At 39.5% G+C, this 18,321-nt stretch overlaps 1 protein-coding gene across 2 annotated transcripts in view; it reads right to left on the reverse strand.

Annotated features, from left to right (window-relative positions):
- Positions 1–18,321, reverse strand: part of Cfap61 (cilia and flagella associated protein 61) — a 310,679-nt gene that overhangs the window by 5,081 nt on the left and 287,277 nt on the right. For both annotated transcript variants that reach the window (XM_074074242.1, XM_074074241.1), the window contains one exon: positions 15,186–15,276. In XM_074074242.1, coding sequence (XP_073930343.1) covers positions 15,186–15,276 — 91 coding nt within the window. The remainder of the gene's footprint in view (positions 1–15,185; positions 15,277–18,321) is intronic.

Here is an 18,321-nt window from a genome sequence, read left to right on the forward strand (position 1 = left end):
TTGGGTATATCCCCAAGAGTGGTATTGCTGGATCAAATGGTAGATCGATGTCCAGCTTTTTAAGTAGCCTCCAAATTTTTTTCCAGAGTGGTTGTACTAGTCTACATTCCCACCAACAGTGTAAGAGGGTTCCTTTTTCCCCGCATCCTCGCCAACACCTGTTGTTGGTGGTGTTGCTGATGATGGCTATTCTAACAGGGGTGAGGTGGAATCTTAGTGTGGTTTTAATTTGCATTTCCTTTATTGCTAGAGATGGTGAGCATTTTTTCATGTGTTTTCTGGCCATTTGAATTTCTTCTTTTGAGAAAGTTCTGTTTAGTTCACATGCCCATTTCTTTATTGGTTCATTAGTTTTGGGAGAATTTAGTTTTTTAAGTTCCCTGTATATTCTGGTTATCAGTCCTTTGTCTGATGTATAGTTGGCAAATATTTTCTCCCACTCTGTGGGTGTTCTCTTCAGTTTAGAGACCATTTCTTTGGATGAACAGAAGCTTTTTAGTTTTATGAGGTCCCATTTATCTATGCTATCTCTTAGTTGCTGTGCTGCTGGGGTTTCATTGAGAAAGTTCTTACCTATACCTACTAACTCCAGAGTATTTCCTACTCTTTCTTGTATCAACTTAAGAGTTTGGGGTCTGATATTAAGATCCTTGATCCATTTTGAGTTAATCTTGGTATAGGGTGATATACATGGATCTAGTTTCAGTTTTTTGCAGACTGCTAACCAGTTTTCCCAGCAGTTTTTGTTGAAGAGGCTGCTATTTCTCCATCTTATATTTTTAGCTCCTTTGTCAAAGATAAGTTGCTTATAGTTGTGTGGCTTCATATCTGGATCCTGTATTCTGTTCCACTGGTCTTCATGTCTGTTTTTGTGCCAGTACCATGCTGTTTTTATTATTATTGCTTTGTAATATAGTTTGAAGTCAGGTATTGTGATACCTCCTGCATTGTTCTTTTGACTGAGTATTGCCTTGGCTATTCGTGGCCTCTTGTGTTTCCATATAAATTTCACAGTAGATTTTTCAATCTCTTTGATGAATGTCATTGGAATTTTGATGGGAATTGCATTAAACATGTAGATTACTTTGGGGAGTATCGACATTTTTACTATGTTGATTCTACCAATCCATGAGCATGGGAGATCTCTCCACTTTCTATAGTCTTCCTCAATCTCTTTCTTTAGAAGTGTATAGTTTTCCTTGTAGAGGTCTTTCACATCTTTTGTTAGGTTTACACCTAGGTATTTGATTTTTTTTGAGGCTATTGTAAATGGAATTGTTTTCATACATTCTTTTTCCGTTTGCTCATTGTTAGTGTATAGAAATGCTAATGATTTTTCTATGTTGATTTTATATCCTGCTACCTTGCTATAGCTATTGATGATGTCTAGAAGCTTCTGAGTAGAGTTTTTTGGGTCTTTAAGGTATAGGATCATGTCATCTGCAAATAGGGATATTTTGACAGTTTCTTTACCTATTTGTATTCCTTTTATTCCTTCTTCTTGCCTAATTGCTCTGGCTAGGAATTCCAGTACTATGTTGAATAGGAGTGGAGATAGTGGGCATCCTTGTCTGGTTCCTGATTTTAGAGGGAATGGTTTTAATTTTTCTCCGTTAAGTATAATGCTGGCTGTAGGTTTGTCATATATAGCTTTTATAATGTTGAGGAACTTTCCTTCTATTCCTAGTTTTCTTAGAGCTTTTATCATGAAATGATGTTGGATCTTATCAAAGGCTTTTTCTGCATCTATTGAGATGATCAAGTGGTTTTTGTCTTTGCTTCTGTTAATGTGGTTTATTACGTTTATTGATTTTCGTATGTTGAACCACCCCTGCATCCCTGGGATGAAGCCTACCTGGTCGTGGTGAATAATCTTTTTGATGTGTTGCTGAATTCGATTTGCCATTATTTTGTTGAGGATTTTTGCATCAATGTTCATTAAGGAGATTGGCCTATAATTCTCCTTTTTGGAGGTGTCTTTGCCTGGTTTTGGGATAAGTGTAATAGTGGCTTCATAAAATGTGTTTGGCAGTTTTCCTTCCCTTTCTATTTCATGGAACAGTTTAAGGAGGGTTGGTATCAGTTCTTCTTTAAAGGTCTGATAGAATTCAGCAGAGAATCCATCAGGTCCTGGACTTTTCTTTTTGGGGAGACTCTTGATTGCTGCTTCAATTTCATTTTGTGTTATAGGTCTATTCAGGTGATTAATTTCCTCTTGGTTCAGTTTTGGATGATCATATGTATCTAGAAATCTGTCCATTTCTTTTAGATTTTCAAATTTATTTGAATATAGGTTCTCAAAGTAGTCTCTGATGATTTCCTGGACTTCCATGGTGTTTGTTGTTATCTCCCCTTTTGCATTCCTGATTCTACTAATTTGGGTTTTTTTCTCTCCTCATTTTAGTCAGGTTTGCCAGGGGTCTATCGATCTTGTTTATTTTTTCAAAGAACCAACTTTTTGTTTCATTAATTCTTTGTATGGTTTTTTTGGTTTCTATTTCGTTGATTTCAGCTCTTATTTTTATTATTTCTCTCCTTCTATTTGTTTTGGGATTTGCTTGTTCTTGTTTTTCTAGGAGTTTGAGATGTATCATTAGGTTATTGATTTGGGATCTTTCAATCTTTTTAATATATGCACTCATGGCTATAAACTTTCCTCTCAAGACTGCCTTAGCTGTGTCCCATAGGTTCTGGTAGGTTGTGTTTTCATTTTCATTGACTTCCAGGAACTTTTTAATTTCTTCTTTTATTTCATCGATGATCCATTCTTCATTAAGTAATGAGTTATTTAGTTTCCAGCTGTTTGCATGTTTTTTGTCTTTACTTTTGTTGTTGAGTTCTACTTTTACTGCATTGTGGTCAGATAGTATGCATGGTATTATTTCTATTTTCTTATATTTGCTGAGGCTTGCTTTGTGCCCTAGGATATGATCTATTTTGGAGAAGGTTCCATGGGCTGTTGAGAAGAATGTATATTGTGTAGAGGTTGGATGAAATGTTCTGTAGACATCTACTAGGTCCACTTGATCTATTGCATATTTTAGATCTTGGATTTCTTTATTGAGTTTTTGTTTGGATGACCTATCTATTGATGATAATGGAGTGTTAAAGTCTCCCACAACCACTGTGTTGGCGTTTATATATGCTTTTAGGTCTTTCAGGGTATGTTTGATGAAATTGGGTGCGTTGACATTGGGTGCGTACAGATTGATGATTATTATTTCCTTTTGGTCTATTTCCCCTTTTATTAGTATGGAATGTCCTTCTTTATCTCGTTTGATCAATGTAGGTTTGAAGTCTACTTTGTCAGAGATAAGTATTGCTACTCCTGCTTGTTTTCAGGGGCCATTGGCTTGGTAAATCTTCTTCCAGCCTTTCATCCTAAGCATATGCTTATTTCTGTCGGTGAGATGAGTCTCCTGTAAGCAACAAATTGTTGGATCTTCTTTTTTAATCCATTTTGTCAAACGGTGTCTTTTGATGGGTGAATTAAGTCCATTAACATTAAGTGTTAGTACTGATAGGTATGTGGTGATTCCTGCCATTTAGTTATCTTAGTTGTTTGAAGGTTTGATTGTGTGTACCTAACTTGATGTTACTCTCTACTGTCTTGCTTTTTCTTATCCTGTGGTTTGGTGCTGCCTGCCTTTTCATGGTTAAGTTTGGTGTCACTTTCTGTGTGCAGGATCCCTTGTAGAATCTTTTGTAATGGTGGCTTTGTGGTCACATATTGTTTTAGTTTCTGCTTATCATGGAAGACTTTTATTGCTCCATCTATTTTGAATGATAGCTTTGCTGGGTAGAGTATCCTGGGGTTGAAGTTATTTTCATTCAGTGCCCGGAAGATCTCACCCCACGCTCTTCTTGCTTTTAATGTTTCTGTTGAGAAGTGTGCTGTGATTTTGATGGGTTTACCTTTGTATGTTACTTGTTTTTTCTCTCTTGCAGCCTTCAATATTCTTTCCTTAGTTTCTGAACTTGTTGTTTTAATGATGATATGTCGTGGAGTAGTTCTATTTTGATCTGGTCTGTTTGGTGTCCTGGAGGCCTCTTGCATTTGTATGGAAATATCTTTCTCTAGATTTGGGAAATTTTCCGTTATTATTTTGTCGAATATATTACGCATTCCCTTCGCTTGCACCTCTTCTCCTTCTTCGATGCCCATGATTCTCAAGTTTGGTCTTTTGATGGAGTCAGTGAGTTCTTGCATTTTCTTTTCACAGGTCTTGAGTTGTTTAATTAGTAGTTCTTCAGTTTTTCCTTTAATTACCATTTCATCTTCAAGTTCTGAGATTCTGTCTTCTGTTTGTTCTATTCTGCTGGATTGGCCTTCCGTTTTGTTTTGCAGATCTGTTTCGTTCTTTTTTCTGAGGTTTTTCATATCCTGGCTGTTTTCTTCTTTATTGTTGTCTACTTTTGTCCTGAGTTCATTTATCCATTTATTCATTGTGTTCTCTCTTTCACTTTGGTGTTTATACAGTGCTTCTATGGTTTCCTTTATTTCTTCTTTTGCTTTTTCAAATTCTCTATTTTTATTGTCTTGGAATTTCTTGAGTGTCTCCTGTACATTTTGGTTGACCCTATCCAGTATCATCTCTATAAAATTCTCATTGAGTACTTGTAGTATGTCTTCTTTTAAATTATTCTTGTAGGCTTCATTGGGTCCTTTGGCATAGTTTATCTTCATTTTGTTGGAGTCTGGCTCTGAGTTTCTGTTCTCTTCATTCCCCTCTGGTTCCTGTACTAATTTTTTGCTGTGGGGAAACTGGTTTCCTTGTTTTTTCTGTCTTCCTGTCATTGTCCTTGGTGTTGTTACTGTCCCTGTACTGTGTGTAATTAAGTATTTTCTAGCTTGTAATAATAACAATGGTAATATTGAGAATGGAAGCGTGAGCTGAGATGGAAAGCAAGAAGTTAAAGAAAAGGGGAAAACAAATATACAGACAAGAGGGAGAAAGCAGAACAAGGTATCAGACAAGAGAGTTTCAAAGGTATAAACAGGGAGTGTTAGTGTACTAATCGACAGTAAGCTGAACAGACAATAGAGTGACAGAGAGAGGATTGAAAATCAAAGATAAAAAAAATAAAAAATAAGTATATGAAAGTAATATCTATTTATAAAAATGAATTAAAATAAAATGGAAAATAGAAAATTAAAAAAAACAAAAAAAAACAAAAAACCAAAAAACTTCCAAGTTTATATGCAATGCAATTTCAGTCTTAATAATTTGGATGTCCGTCTCAATCTCCAGTCCTGGAGTTGGTGCCTCAGATGTTGTTCTGTAGTTGTCTCATCAAAGGGGATGCATAAAGTAGAACAAAACTACACTCACACACACACAGAAGAAAAAAAAAAAAAAAAGCCCCACCAAGTGTCCCCAGTTCAAATGCAATACAGTTTCAGTAAGTTTTTCGGCTTGCAGGTGTAATTCGGTTGTTCTCTCATCAAAGGTAGGGAGAAGAAGAAAAAAAAAGCGTCTGGAGGCAGTTCTGAGAGTGGTATCTGCAACTGTGGCTTGCCTGCCTGCTGCTCTCAGCCTGTAGCTGGCGGAGTTATTTATGCAGATCTCTGGGGTGAGCTTAGCACTCACCTGGTCCCACAGGCTTTGTTTGCTCAGAGTTCTCCTGTGCGGGGGAGGGGGGCCTCTGCTACAGGCTTTTCCCTTTCCAAGCACTGGGAAAGGCGACACTGCCCCGCGTTGTCAGGCCTGCGTGTTTATTTACAGTTCACGTGGGAAGTGGGTCTTCCCTCCTCTCACAAGCGTCCCCGCTCCTGGTTGCTGGGCGCATGCCCCGCTCCCACCAGAGCCTCTCCGGCCCGCCCGGCTCGTTTCTTTACAGTCCCGGGAAGGAGTCCCTTCCCCCAATCTTCAGCGCTCAGGGCGCCCCACCCTCTTTCCAGCGTGTCTTAACTGTTCTTATTGCTTAGTACTCAGTTTCTCTTTTTTTCCCGGGTGGAGGTCAGTCTGTCCAGGGGGCTATGCTGCTCTGGCCCAGGCTTGTCTGTGGGGGAACCGCGGTACCGCGAAGCTCACCTGGTCCGCGTCTTCCCAAGCCGTATGGGCGCCAGCCACTGGCGGCCCCGGGGGCCTCCTCGGTTCTCCGTTTAACGTGAAGTGGAGATTCTCTGCGCCGGCTGGAGATGTGGAGGAGTCAAAGTTATGCCTTTTCTTGGTGATTATGCCTGCAAAGTGTGTCTCCAGCGTCTCTCCAAGATTTCACTCAGCTTTGTTGTTTTTACTCAAGATTGCTTAGGCGATAGCCTGAATACAGGGTCTTTGGTGGTTCCATATAAATTTTAGAATTCTTTTTTCTATTTCTGTGAAAAACGCCACTGAAAATTTGGAAGGGATTACTTTGAATCTGTGCATTGCTTTGGGTAATATGGGCTTTTAACAATTTTACTTCTTCCAGTTCATCAATACAGGATATCTACTTACTTATTCAATTTCGTTCATCAATTTGTTTCCACAAAAAGCTTTATTTCATTTGGTCCAAGGCTTAGGGAGGGCTCCAGAATATTTGAAAAACTGCTCGTAGCTGGAGGGAGATGCCCACAGGTATAGAGTAGTCCTCGGGCCGCTGGGCTCTGGCGCTCCTGTCTGCTAAGCAGGAGCCTTTGGAGAACCACATGCTGGCCAGGCTGGGGTCACCACCTGCTGAGGTCAGGCAGGTGGCTGCCATCCTCTTGATGTCTTCCTCTCCTCGTGTAGAAAGTTTCCTCTAGGAAGTCCCTGCAATGGAGGTCTGCAGCCTGAACCCAGGGCTGAAAGATTTAGAAAAGCCTGGCTGAGTTCTTCCCCAGGGTCTTGGCAGCTTCCACGGTGTCCAGGGTTTTCCCCACTTGAGAAAGAGGAAAGAGGGGGCCTGGAAGAGGGCCAGGTCATCACACTGGTATTGAATCTTTGAGAGATGCACAGCCACCTTGTGGAAGAAGGGGCCCAAAGTCATTATTGGCACTGAAATGGAGCCCAGAGAGAGGCAGGTGAAGGAGGCCTGCAGGTTCAAGTGACCAGGCAAGTGGACAGAGCTGCCAGCCACTATGGAACAATTCTGATGAGGTGGAGGTGGTGGGGAGTAGAGCGCTTACCACAAAAAAGGGTGTTGGCTGGTCCTGGAGGCAGGAGAGGGCGACAAGGGGATCAATCTGGGAGCTTGCAGCTGTGGAGGAGACTGAAAGGTGCTTGCAGATGGGAAGAGAGCAAGCCACAGTCTATTCCATCCAGACACTATTGCCAGACAGATCTGTGGCTGGCATCCTGCACCTGTCAGTGGTTGTTTGTGTTTGGTTCTGGGAATGGATCATCAATGTTCTATAGTTTTCAGTATACAGTTTTTGGTGTCCTCTCCTTGATTAAATTTACTCCTAAGTATTTTTTTTTTTTGGTACTGGAGTTTGAACCCAGGGCCTCATGTTTGCTAGCAGACACTCTACCACTTGAGCCACTCCACCAGCCCATTCTCCTAGGCAATTTTTAATGCTATTGTAAATGGGGCTGGTTTCTTAACTTCCTTTTCAGACAGATGGTTGTTGGTACATAGAAACACTACTAATTTTTGTGTGTTGATTTTGGGTCCTATAACTTTGCTAAATTTGTTTTTCGGTTTTTCTGATGAAACCCCTCTCTTGCCAGAGATGGAACCCAGGGCCTTGCTCAGCAAGCACTGCCACAGATCAAGTCTTGTTGATCAATTTTAAGACTTCTTTTTCTATGGACTCTTTAGAGTTTTCTCTACGTGAGATCACATCATCAGCAAACAGACAATTTTACTTCTTCCTTTCCTATGTGGATTCCTCTTATTTTGTTTTCTTGCCTAGTTGCTCTGGTTAGGATTTCTGGAAGTGGTAAGAGTAGATATCCTTGTCTTTAAATTTGTCCTTAGCTTTAAACTTTTCATCATCAAGTGTGATGCTAGCGGTGGGCTTATCATAAATGGTTTTCATTGAGTTGAGGACTATTCCTTCTATAACTTTAGTTGTGAAAAGATATGCATATTGTCAAATGCTTTCTCTGCATTTATTAAGATAATTCTATGGTTTTTGTCCTTTTGGGGTTTATACACTTGGTATAATGTATTAGTACTTTGTTTCTTTTTTATTGCTGAGTACTATTCCATTGTGTGACTAGATATATTTGATTATCCACTGAGCTGTTGATAGACATCTGAGTTGCTTCTTCTTTCTAGCTATTCCGAATACTGCTGCTTTGAATATTTATGCACAAGCATTCATTTGAATAATTATTTCAATTATTTTGGATATATACCTAGGAATACAATTGCCAGGTATAGGGTAATTCTTTTTGTAGCTTTTAGGGAAAGTATTAAATTGTTTTCTGCAGCAGCTACACAATTTTATATTCCTACTAGCAATTGTGCAAGGTTTCCATTTTTCCAACATCTTCACTAACATTTCTTTCTTCTTTTTTTAAACAATAGCCATTCCAGTGGGTGTGAAGTGATAGCTCATTGTGTTTTGACTTTTTAATGATTAATGGAGCAGAGCATCTTTTCATGTAAATGGGCTTATATCTGGACTCTTAATTTTATTTTATTGAGCTATATATCTATCCTTTTGACAGTACCACACTGTCTTATTACTGTTACTTTGTAGTAAGTTTGAAATCAGAAAGTGTGAGTCCTTCAACCTTGTTCTGTATTTTCCCTGAGATAGTTTTGGCTATTTGGAGGCCCTTCCATTTCCATATGAACTTTTCTATTATTTTTTTTTAAATGCCCTTGGGATTTTGATAGGATTACATTGAATCGAGAGCATTACTGCCATCTTACTAATACAAAGTATTTAAAATCTTAATATCAGACCCCAAACTCTTAAGTTGATACAAGAAAGAGTAGGAAATACTCTGGAGTTAGTAGGTATAGGTAAGAACTTTCTCAATGAAACCCCAGCAGCACGGCAACTAAGAGATAGCATAGATAAATGGGACCTCATAAAACTAAAAAGCTTCTGTTCATCAAAAGGAATGGTCTCTAAACTGAAGAGAACACCCACAGAGTGGGAGAAAATATTTGCCAACTATACATCAGACAAAGGACTGATAACCAGAATATACAGGGAACTTAAAAAACTAAATTCTCCCAAAACTAATGAACCAATAAAGAAATGGGCATGTGAACTAAACAGAACTTTCTCAAAAGAAGAAATTCAAATGGCCAGAAAACACATGAAAAAATGCTCACCATCTCTAGCAATAAAGGAAATGCAAATTAAAACCACGCTAAGATTCCACCTCACCCCTGTTAGAATAGCCATCATCAGCAACACCACCAACAACAGGTGTTGGCGAGGATGCGGGGAAAAAGGAACCCTCTTACACTGTTGGTGGGAATGTAGACTAGTACAACCACTCTGGAAAAAAATTTGGAGGCTACTTAAAAAGCTGGACATCGATCTATCATTTGATCCAGCAATACCACTCTTGGGGATATACCCAAAAGACTGTTACTCCAGAGGCACCTGCACATCCATGTTTATTGCAGCACTACTCACAATAGCCAAGTTATGGAAACAGCCAAGATGCCCCACCACTGACAAATGGATTAAGAAAATGTGGTTTCTATACACAATGGAATTTTATGCAGCCATGAAGAAGAACGAAATGTTATTCACTGGTAAATGGATGGAATTGGAGAACATCATTCTGAGTGAGGTTAGCCTGGCCCAAAAGACCAAAAATCGTATGTTCTCCCTCATATGTGGACATTAGATCAAGGGCAAACACAACAAGGGGATTGGACTATGAGCACATGATAAAAGCGAGAGCACACAAGGGAGGGGTGAGGATAGGTAAGACACCTAAAAAACTAGCTAGCATTTGTTGCCCTTAACGCAGAGAAACTAAAGCAGATACCTTAAAGCAACTGAGGCCAATAGGAAAAGGGGAACAGGTACTAGAGAAAAGGTTAGATCAAAAAGAATTAACCTAGAAGGTAACACCCACGCACAGGAAATCAATGTGAGTCAATGCCCTGTATAGCTATCCTTATCTCAACCAGCAAAACCCCTTGTTCCTTCCTATTATTGCTTATACTCTCTCTACAACAAAATTAGAAATAAGGGCAAAATAGTTTCTGCTGGGTATTGAGGTGGGGGAGAGGGAGGGGGCGGAGTGGGTGGTAAGGGAGGGGGTGGGGGCAGGGGGGAGAAATGAACCTAGCCTTGTATGCACATATGAATAATAAAAGAAAAATGAAAAAAAAATCTTTAACACAGATGTCTTTCAATTTACTTAGATCTTTTTAAATTTCTTTAAAAATGTTTTGTAGCTTTCAATGTACAAGTCTCATGTTATTTTGGTAAAATTTATTTCCAAGTACTTTATTCTTTTTCATGCTATTATGAATGCAATTGTCTTCTTAATTTCATTTTCAGATTGTTCACTGCTAATACAGACAGTTGATGACTGAGTGTTGATCATGGATCTTGTAACTTTGCTGAATACATTCATTTGCTGTAATAGTGATTTTGTTGATTTCTTTAGGATTATGACATTCTGAGGATAGTGGCGGCCTTGCTTCTTCCTTTCCAAAGTGGATGTCTTCTTTATCTTGTCTAACTGCTCTGGCTACCATTTCCAGTATACTGTTGAATAAAAGTAGTGAAAGAAGGCATCCTTGTCTTACGCTAGCTCTCAAGGATATGATTTCAGCTTTTCATCCTTTACTACTGAGTGTGATAGTAACTGTGCATTTTTTGTAAATACTCCTTATCAGATAGGGGACGTTACCTTCTATTGCTACGTTTTTTAAGTTTTTACCACGAAAGTGTGTTCAAATGCTTTGTCTGTATCAACTGAGATGATACTGTTCCATTTTCCTCATTTTACTAAAGTGATGCAGATCGATTCATTTTCATATGTTGAACTACTCTTACATTCCTAGGGCAAATCCCACTTGGCAATGGTGTATAGTCCTTTTAACATGCAATTGGATTCAATTTGCTAATATTTTGCAGAAGATTTTTGCATCTAGATGCATAAGGGCTACTCGTATTTATTTTTCTTTTTTGTGATCTCTACATGGCTTTGGTATATTGGCAATGCTGATTTCAGAGAGTGGTTCCCTCCTCCTCTATTTTTTGGAAGAGTTGAGGAAATATTTGGTATCATTCACTAACGAAGCCATCTAGTACTGGCTTATTCTTTGCTGAGAAGTTATTGATTGCTGATTTAATTTCTTTATGTATTGTAGGTCTGTTGAGGTTTTCTGTTTTTTTTTTGAGTCTACTTTTAGTTGTGTATTTCGAGGAATTTGTACATTTCATCTAGGTATCTTCTAATTGATTAGCAAATAATCATTCATAATATAATACTTTTATAAAATTGATAGTAATGTCTTTGCTTTCATTTCTGATTCAGTAATTTAAGTCATTTTTCTTACTCTGGTCTATCAATTTTGTTGACCTTTTCAAATAATCAACTTTTGTTTCCATTAATTTTTCTCTACTATTTTTCTGTTTTTTAGTTCATTTATCTCTGCTCTAATCTTCATTATTTCCTTCTTTCTGCTGGCATTGGGTTTAGCTTGGTTTTCTTTTTCTCATTCCTTAAGTATAAAATTAAGTTACCAATCTTTATAATCTTTTTTTTTAAATGCAGACATTTATAGACATACATTTCCCTCTATAAACTGCTTTTGCTGCAACCCATATATTTTCGATATTGTATTTTAATTCATCTCTAAGGCTTTCTAATATCCTTTTTTCTTTCTTCTTTGATCAACTGGTTGCTTAAGAGGATGTTAGTGTCTATAAATTTATGAATTTTCAAGTTTTCCTTCTGTGTATAGTTGGTGTTGATTTGTAGTTTCATTCCATAATGGTTGGATAATATACTTTGCATGACTTAAATCTTTTAAATTATTGAAGGTGAGATATTAAAATTTCTAACTCTTATTTCAAACTATTTCTTCCTTTAATTCTGTCAACTTTGGTTTCACATAGATCATGGTCCTAATAAGTGTACATATGTTTATAATTGTTATAATTTTCTTAAAGGATTTTGAAGGGTAGTTTTGGCTACACAAAATGTCACTTTGGTCAATGACTCAGGCTTCATTTACTGCTAAAATATAATGTAGTCACTTATAATCTGTTCCTCTTTTGCTTTGAACAGACTTCTAGATGTCTTAAAATGAGTGTTTTAAAAAATGATATATACAGACTTCAAATAATAACCATAATATTAGATATTAATTCTAATAATAATCATAGACTGCAGTCTTTCTTTTTTCCTTTCTCCACATATGGATGGAGAGGGAAATTAGAACCCCAAGTTCTGGATATTAGAGCTAATGGCTGGACTTCCATCTTTCTCTGAAGACAAAGTTGCATCAGCTCAGTATTTGAGGAAAGGAATTGTTGCTATAATTTAGAGTAGACTACACTTTTTATTTTCCCATCATTGGACTCTTCAATGAAATTCTTGCAGTTCCACAGGGATTTTAGGATCTGCCCAAAGTCAACCTAAGTGGCTTATCTTGACCAGCAGCAGACACTAGTTCATGTCCTTTCCGCATGGCAAGTGGAAATGCTGAAAGCAGAACAACCCCCATGTGGAGGCCATTTGTTTTTCCCCTCTGGAGGTTTTGCTTTCTAGAAATCTAGAAAACCCACAGAATGGTTAGGGAGCTCTCAGTGCCTTTGGCACACGTCTGCAGCCACTGCTGGCCTACCAAGGGGGTCTGCTGTCTACATTGAATCCATTGATGGCAAACTGGCCCACAGCAAATGTCAGCTTAGAGATAAAAGTTTGAAGAGTGTGAAAGAAGAGTGTCACCAAAAGTGATTGATGGACACCGTTGGGTTTGGCAGGTGACTTGGAAAGGTGAGGGGCAAGCTTTTTTTGAACAATTGACGGCCCAATATTGGTGCATTATTATTAACCAAAGTGCATGGTTTACACTGGGGGCATTCTTTGTGTTGTACATCCTAGAGGTTTTGACAAATGTGTAATGACATGTCCCATTAACATAAGATGATACAGGATAGTTTCATTGCCTGAAGATCTTCTGTGCTCTCCTGTTCATTTCTCCCTCTCTCCTTTTTCTGAACCCTTGGCAAATTAACCTTTTTAGGAAATTGTATTTTATTAAAGAAAATTAGGGCTATATAACAGCTCTGGTAAAATGTATTTAAAACCCTCTGGTTCCCAGTATTTATTTTAGAGATAGATTAGTGTTCTTCCAACAACAAACCCTGTACACATCCTGAAATATCTTAGTTCTCTGCAAAATATTAACTGAGGAGCCCTGATCTGGGATTCAGAAGGATTCAGGCATAGTTTTGATGGGATCACAGGAAACATGAATCTTTACTATGTGGGCAATAGTACATGGCACGACACATTTTGAGAGGAACAGCAGTGCCTGAGTTGTTGACCAGAGTTCATTTATGCCTCAGCTATCAACCTGAGCTGATTTTGTTGCCCCAGGATGCAGTGCAGGTACCTGCATGACCTGCAGCATCTTTAACATTTGCTCAGCTCTTCATATCCACAGATTCAAGCAATCATGGGTCAAAAATATTTGGAAAAAAGTTGATTCTATACTGAACATGCGCAGATTTTTCTGGTCATCATTCCCTAAATGACATAGTGTAAGATCCATTTATATAACACTGATGTGCTAGGTATAAGTAATTTAAAGATGATCTAAAGTATGCAGGAGGATATATGTAGATCATATGCAAATGCTACACCATTCTACATAAGGACTTGAACATCTTTGGAGTTTAGTATTCTTGGGGGTCCTGGAATCAGGCCCAGAATACTGAGGGGTATCTGTATGTACATTTCAATGTGAGTGATGTACGAAGTGTCTGACTTTTGCATTTAGTCACTGTGTTTCTTTCTCAAAGTGATACAGAACTAACTGAAAGTGAGGCTACACATCACAGAAACTTCATGCTCAGCAAGAAATTTGACTCTTCAATGTAAATACTTCCCTCATTTACACTTACCTGCTGGATTTTTATCTGTGTAAATTCTAAAGCTTGTTGTTTTGGTTTAAACTTTTAAAACTCTACTTCCCAGTCTGATTCTATTTCAGATTAGTAACTTGTTTACATTTCCCATCTTGGGCCCTACGAGCCATATGGGAAAGGGGGCATTGAGGAGAAGGTGCCTGTGACCCACAGGCAGCTTGGCCTAATATGACTCAGGGCTTCCCTTCCCAGCTAGGGAGTGAGTCGTCTGAGTTTGAAGCTTGTTGGCCACTGACTATCACTGTAACCCATGGTAGGTTATTTAGAATCTGTAAACTTCAGTTTCTTCATTGGTAAGGTCAAGGCGATTACAATGGTACCTCCATCCACCTCAGAGGGTGCTGTTATGCTAAGCGAGGCAGTGCATGCTGAGCTAGAATGTGGTAGGGACTAGGGAAGGATCTCTCTCTCTGTTGTTCAATGTGGCAGCCTCCACAACAGGAAACTACAAGGCTGTGGGTGCTCTGAAGTGGGAGTGACAATGGGTATGTAAGTAAAATCTTCCCATTTAGAGATTAAAGCAAAATGAAAAGTAACCAGGGCTGGCCCTTGTCTGTGTGAATCAAGGTAGAGTCTAGGGTGGATATTCGAGCACTATGAGGACATATACTAACTCTCCACAGCTATGCTAAGGACTCTAGTATTTGGAGAAATAATTTAAAGCTTCACAAATATTTCCCTATTTACGTTGCAGAGTCAAATTTCTGGCTGAGCCTGGAGCTTTTGGATGTGTAGCCTCACTAGTTGATTCTGCATCACTTGAGAAACAAGTTTCGGACCTCTGGAAAACTTCTCTTTACGTTTTTGAAACAATACACAGAAATGTTCAGCAAATGGTTGGCCAATACAGACAGAAACTAAAGGAATGCAACCTTCATTCTCCAGGAGAAGTAAATACAACTCATATCCAATTTTCAGCCAACACTGTTAGGGAACCACAAAAAATACAGCTATCTGTAAAAAGAAAAAAGAAATGTCTTCCCTGTAAAAGGATTTAAGGAAAATCACTTTCCCTGAAATATGACTGTGTTTACACACTCCATAGTATGTTTCCATGAAGTACAATTGCTTTAAAAAGTAAAAACATGAAATGGGAATGTAAGGGAAACATCTGAATGACCAGCAACTACAAACTGCTTATGATTTGCAAGGAATATTCCGCATGTCCGTTAATTACTCTTACCTCCTTGGAGGTTATGATTTGGCGTAACTCTTTCCTGAGATCAATAAAACGATCGTGGAAGAGGGCCATGCACCACGGCTCCGTGAAGTAGCTGGTGAGGGAAGGAGAGATTCAGTTAGCTGGCACCCTCTCATTACCACTAATAAAGTATTTACCTGCTTTTTTTGCCTTGATAAATTACAGTTCTGGCCCCATTGCAATCGTTTGCTCATAAAATGCCTAGTGGAACAGCCTGGCCAATCAATTTTTTAAATGGATGTTCCTGATGTAAGGCCAGGTTCCATAATTACGTTTAAAGTGGTTTAATTCAGAGCTGGGGCAAGACCCAGTGAAGAATCCTGATTTTATCAGAATTTAAAAGCCTGAAGACTTGTAAAGAACTGTGTCTCCATTATCTGCCCTCGTTTGAGAAAAACAGATTGCAGGATTAACTGAACTGCTGCATAAACAAATTAAATTTGGGTAGACAATAACACAAATGTTGCTCATCATTAAGGTTTCTGGATTAATAATGACCAGAAAAACAGGCCACCTTGGTGTTGCAACATGGTCTTTGCACAGTTGTGCGGGTGCTTAATTGAATCTCTGTTAAAGGAGCCCTCTTTTGGTGTTTAGATTTGATAACTTTTCACTGAAAATTGAATAAATGCTATCTTGCATGGAGAACAATATGACTGTTCATTATTTATAGGCGATCACAGAAAATTTGGTGTATTTGTACAATAACCAAGCACATTTATGGACATTTTAAATTTTACTTTACTTCAATGCTAAGTATCTTGTAACAGGAAACTTAGCTTCTCTGGGTCTGGCCTCTTCGATTACATCCTGCTCCTCTGGATGGGAGTCTGCTGTTGCTGGCATTGCTAATGGATGTTGTGCGTGTGCACACAGAAAGAAAAAACTGGTGTCTCATGCAAATGCAAATGAGCTCCTTCTTTTTTCCAAGACTTAAAGGACAGACTAAAAAGTCCGTAGGGCCACTGAGGCATTAGAAGGTGAAGATAACAGTGACAGTCTGTGCTGACCAGCCTGGCATTCAGCTGTATCAGTTCTTACCATCAGCCAGTCACTTGAACAGAATACAGCCTAATTTCTTGCTTAATTGCCTTCCTTGTTGTTCATCCAATCTTTATTCCTATAATATTTATTCCATACTGTGTCCCTAGCACTCTTCTGGGTACTGGGGAAATAGCAGGGACTAAAACAAAACAAACATCCCTGCCACCATGGAGTTTGTGTTCTTGAGATGATTAGGAAATCCATAGCATGTTAGTGATGATGACTGCTTAGATAGTCATAAATGAAGAAGGTGCAGGGTGGAAAGTGTTGGGGAAGGAGCAGTTAATGGGGGGCTCCATCCTGAGGCAGTGGCTAAGTGAACCAGAACCTGAGGGAAGGGAGAGAAGGAGCCACATGGATATCTGGGGGAAAAGCATTTTGGAGAGGGAACACCAAGTGCAAACATTCAGAGGCAGGAATGTGCCTAGACCACTTATGGGGGTTGCATGGAGAGCCACAAAAGTGGGGGATAGAGATGAGTTCAAGAAGCTGATGAATGGGTCCCTCCAGGAGGATGGCTCTGGTCACATCCATGTGTGATGGCGCTGCAGGCCTCTAGCTCAGCACATGCATACAACAGATGTTGTGTAAATGTTCACTGAATGAGTGGATGAATTCTCATTGCACTGTATACATTCTATACGGCCTGGCTCTAACTGATCTCTCATAAATACAGAATAAAATTCTGCTAAGTAAGTATGTGGCAAACTCTACAAAATACCCCATGATGGGGAGTGTCAAGAAAGGAAGAACAAAAAAAAAAAAAAAAGCAAGGAAGGCGCCCTCGGTACTGGAAGGCACCTTATGGAAATCTGTTTATACTGCTGGCCTCCGCAGTTTCTCAAAGCCATCAAATGATGCATGGATGGAGTTGCGCTGATGCGAATCCTGGCTAGTGTTCTGGGCCCTAGGGCCCTTGGCCTACCTCTAACCAGCCTTCTCAAGGAATTAGTGCAGGGCTGGCTGCCCCAGGAGGGCTGGGTTCCACAGGAACCTTCCTGAACCAAACCATCTGTAACAATCTAAGTCCAGACACCCAAGCATAGCCCTGCCTCTTAGGCCTAAAGGTTTCAGGGACTGTGGACTTGCTAATCTTGAGCCATCTAAATTCCTAAGTTAGAAACCAACAGATCCTTTTTAATGTGTCACGGTCTGAACCCCACGCCATGTTCCCACCCTCTTGGGTGTGGGGGTCTTCAGCCACATCGTTCTCCCTCTCTATCAGCAGTTTGTTCCAACACCCAGGTGCTGCTCCGAGGGTCTCCCCTGCCACAGCTTGCAGAACCCTGCCCTGTGTTGCCAATACCCTTCATCATCCGCTTCAAAGAGGGAGTTCTGAGGAAATCCACTTCCCTTAAAAGAACAAGGCTGCCTGTGCTGGGCTATGCTCACCATCTACACACCCATGTCCATCATGAAGCCCAGTGCAGGTGGGTGACTGGGGAAGCAAGTGGCCCTAATTCTCTGAGAGTACTTTTACGTTCGCACAGTGCTTGGGGTGGGCAAATTTTGTTTTGTTTTGAGATGGGTCTCGCTATGTAGCACAGGCTGGCTTGGAACTCAATCTTCCTGCCTCAGCTTCTCAAGTGCTAGGATTACAGACATGCATCACCACACTTGGCTCACATGCTTTCTTTTGCTGTCATTGGAACTGTTTGTGGCTCTTACCCCAGTGCCCAGAAGAAAGGGCACCTTGATATTTGACAACCCCTATTCCTATCACAGTACATTAAACAGTTTGCAGAGACCCAGAGGTCCTATAATTTTCTTTTACACTCCTTAACAGTGGCCACCATTGACAGAGCATTTCAGGATCCTTGTCTAGAAGGTGGTAATCTCTGTAGCAAACTGTTGCTACCAATACTCCCAGAATGTGATAGTGATAGCCATTGTTATTTACAAAAGAGTGAAAGCTGTGAAGCTCCATTTTTTTTCAATCTGCTCTGCTCAAGAAAGAACTTTTGGAGACTGGGGTGTGGCTCAAGTGGTAGAGAGCTTGCCTAGCAAGCACAAGACCCTGAGTTCAATTCCCATTACTACAAAAAATAAAATAAAATAAAGAATGAACTCTCAG

Source organism: Castor canadensis, chromosome 5 (genome assembly GCF_047511655.1).
Source record: "Castor canadensis chromosome 5, mCasCan1.hap1v2, whole genome shotgun sequence".
Lineage (NCBI taxonomy): Eukaryota > Metazoa > Chordata > Mammalia > Rodentia > Castoridae > Castor > Castor canadensis.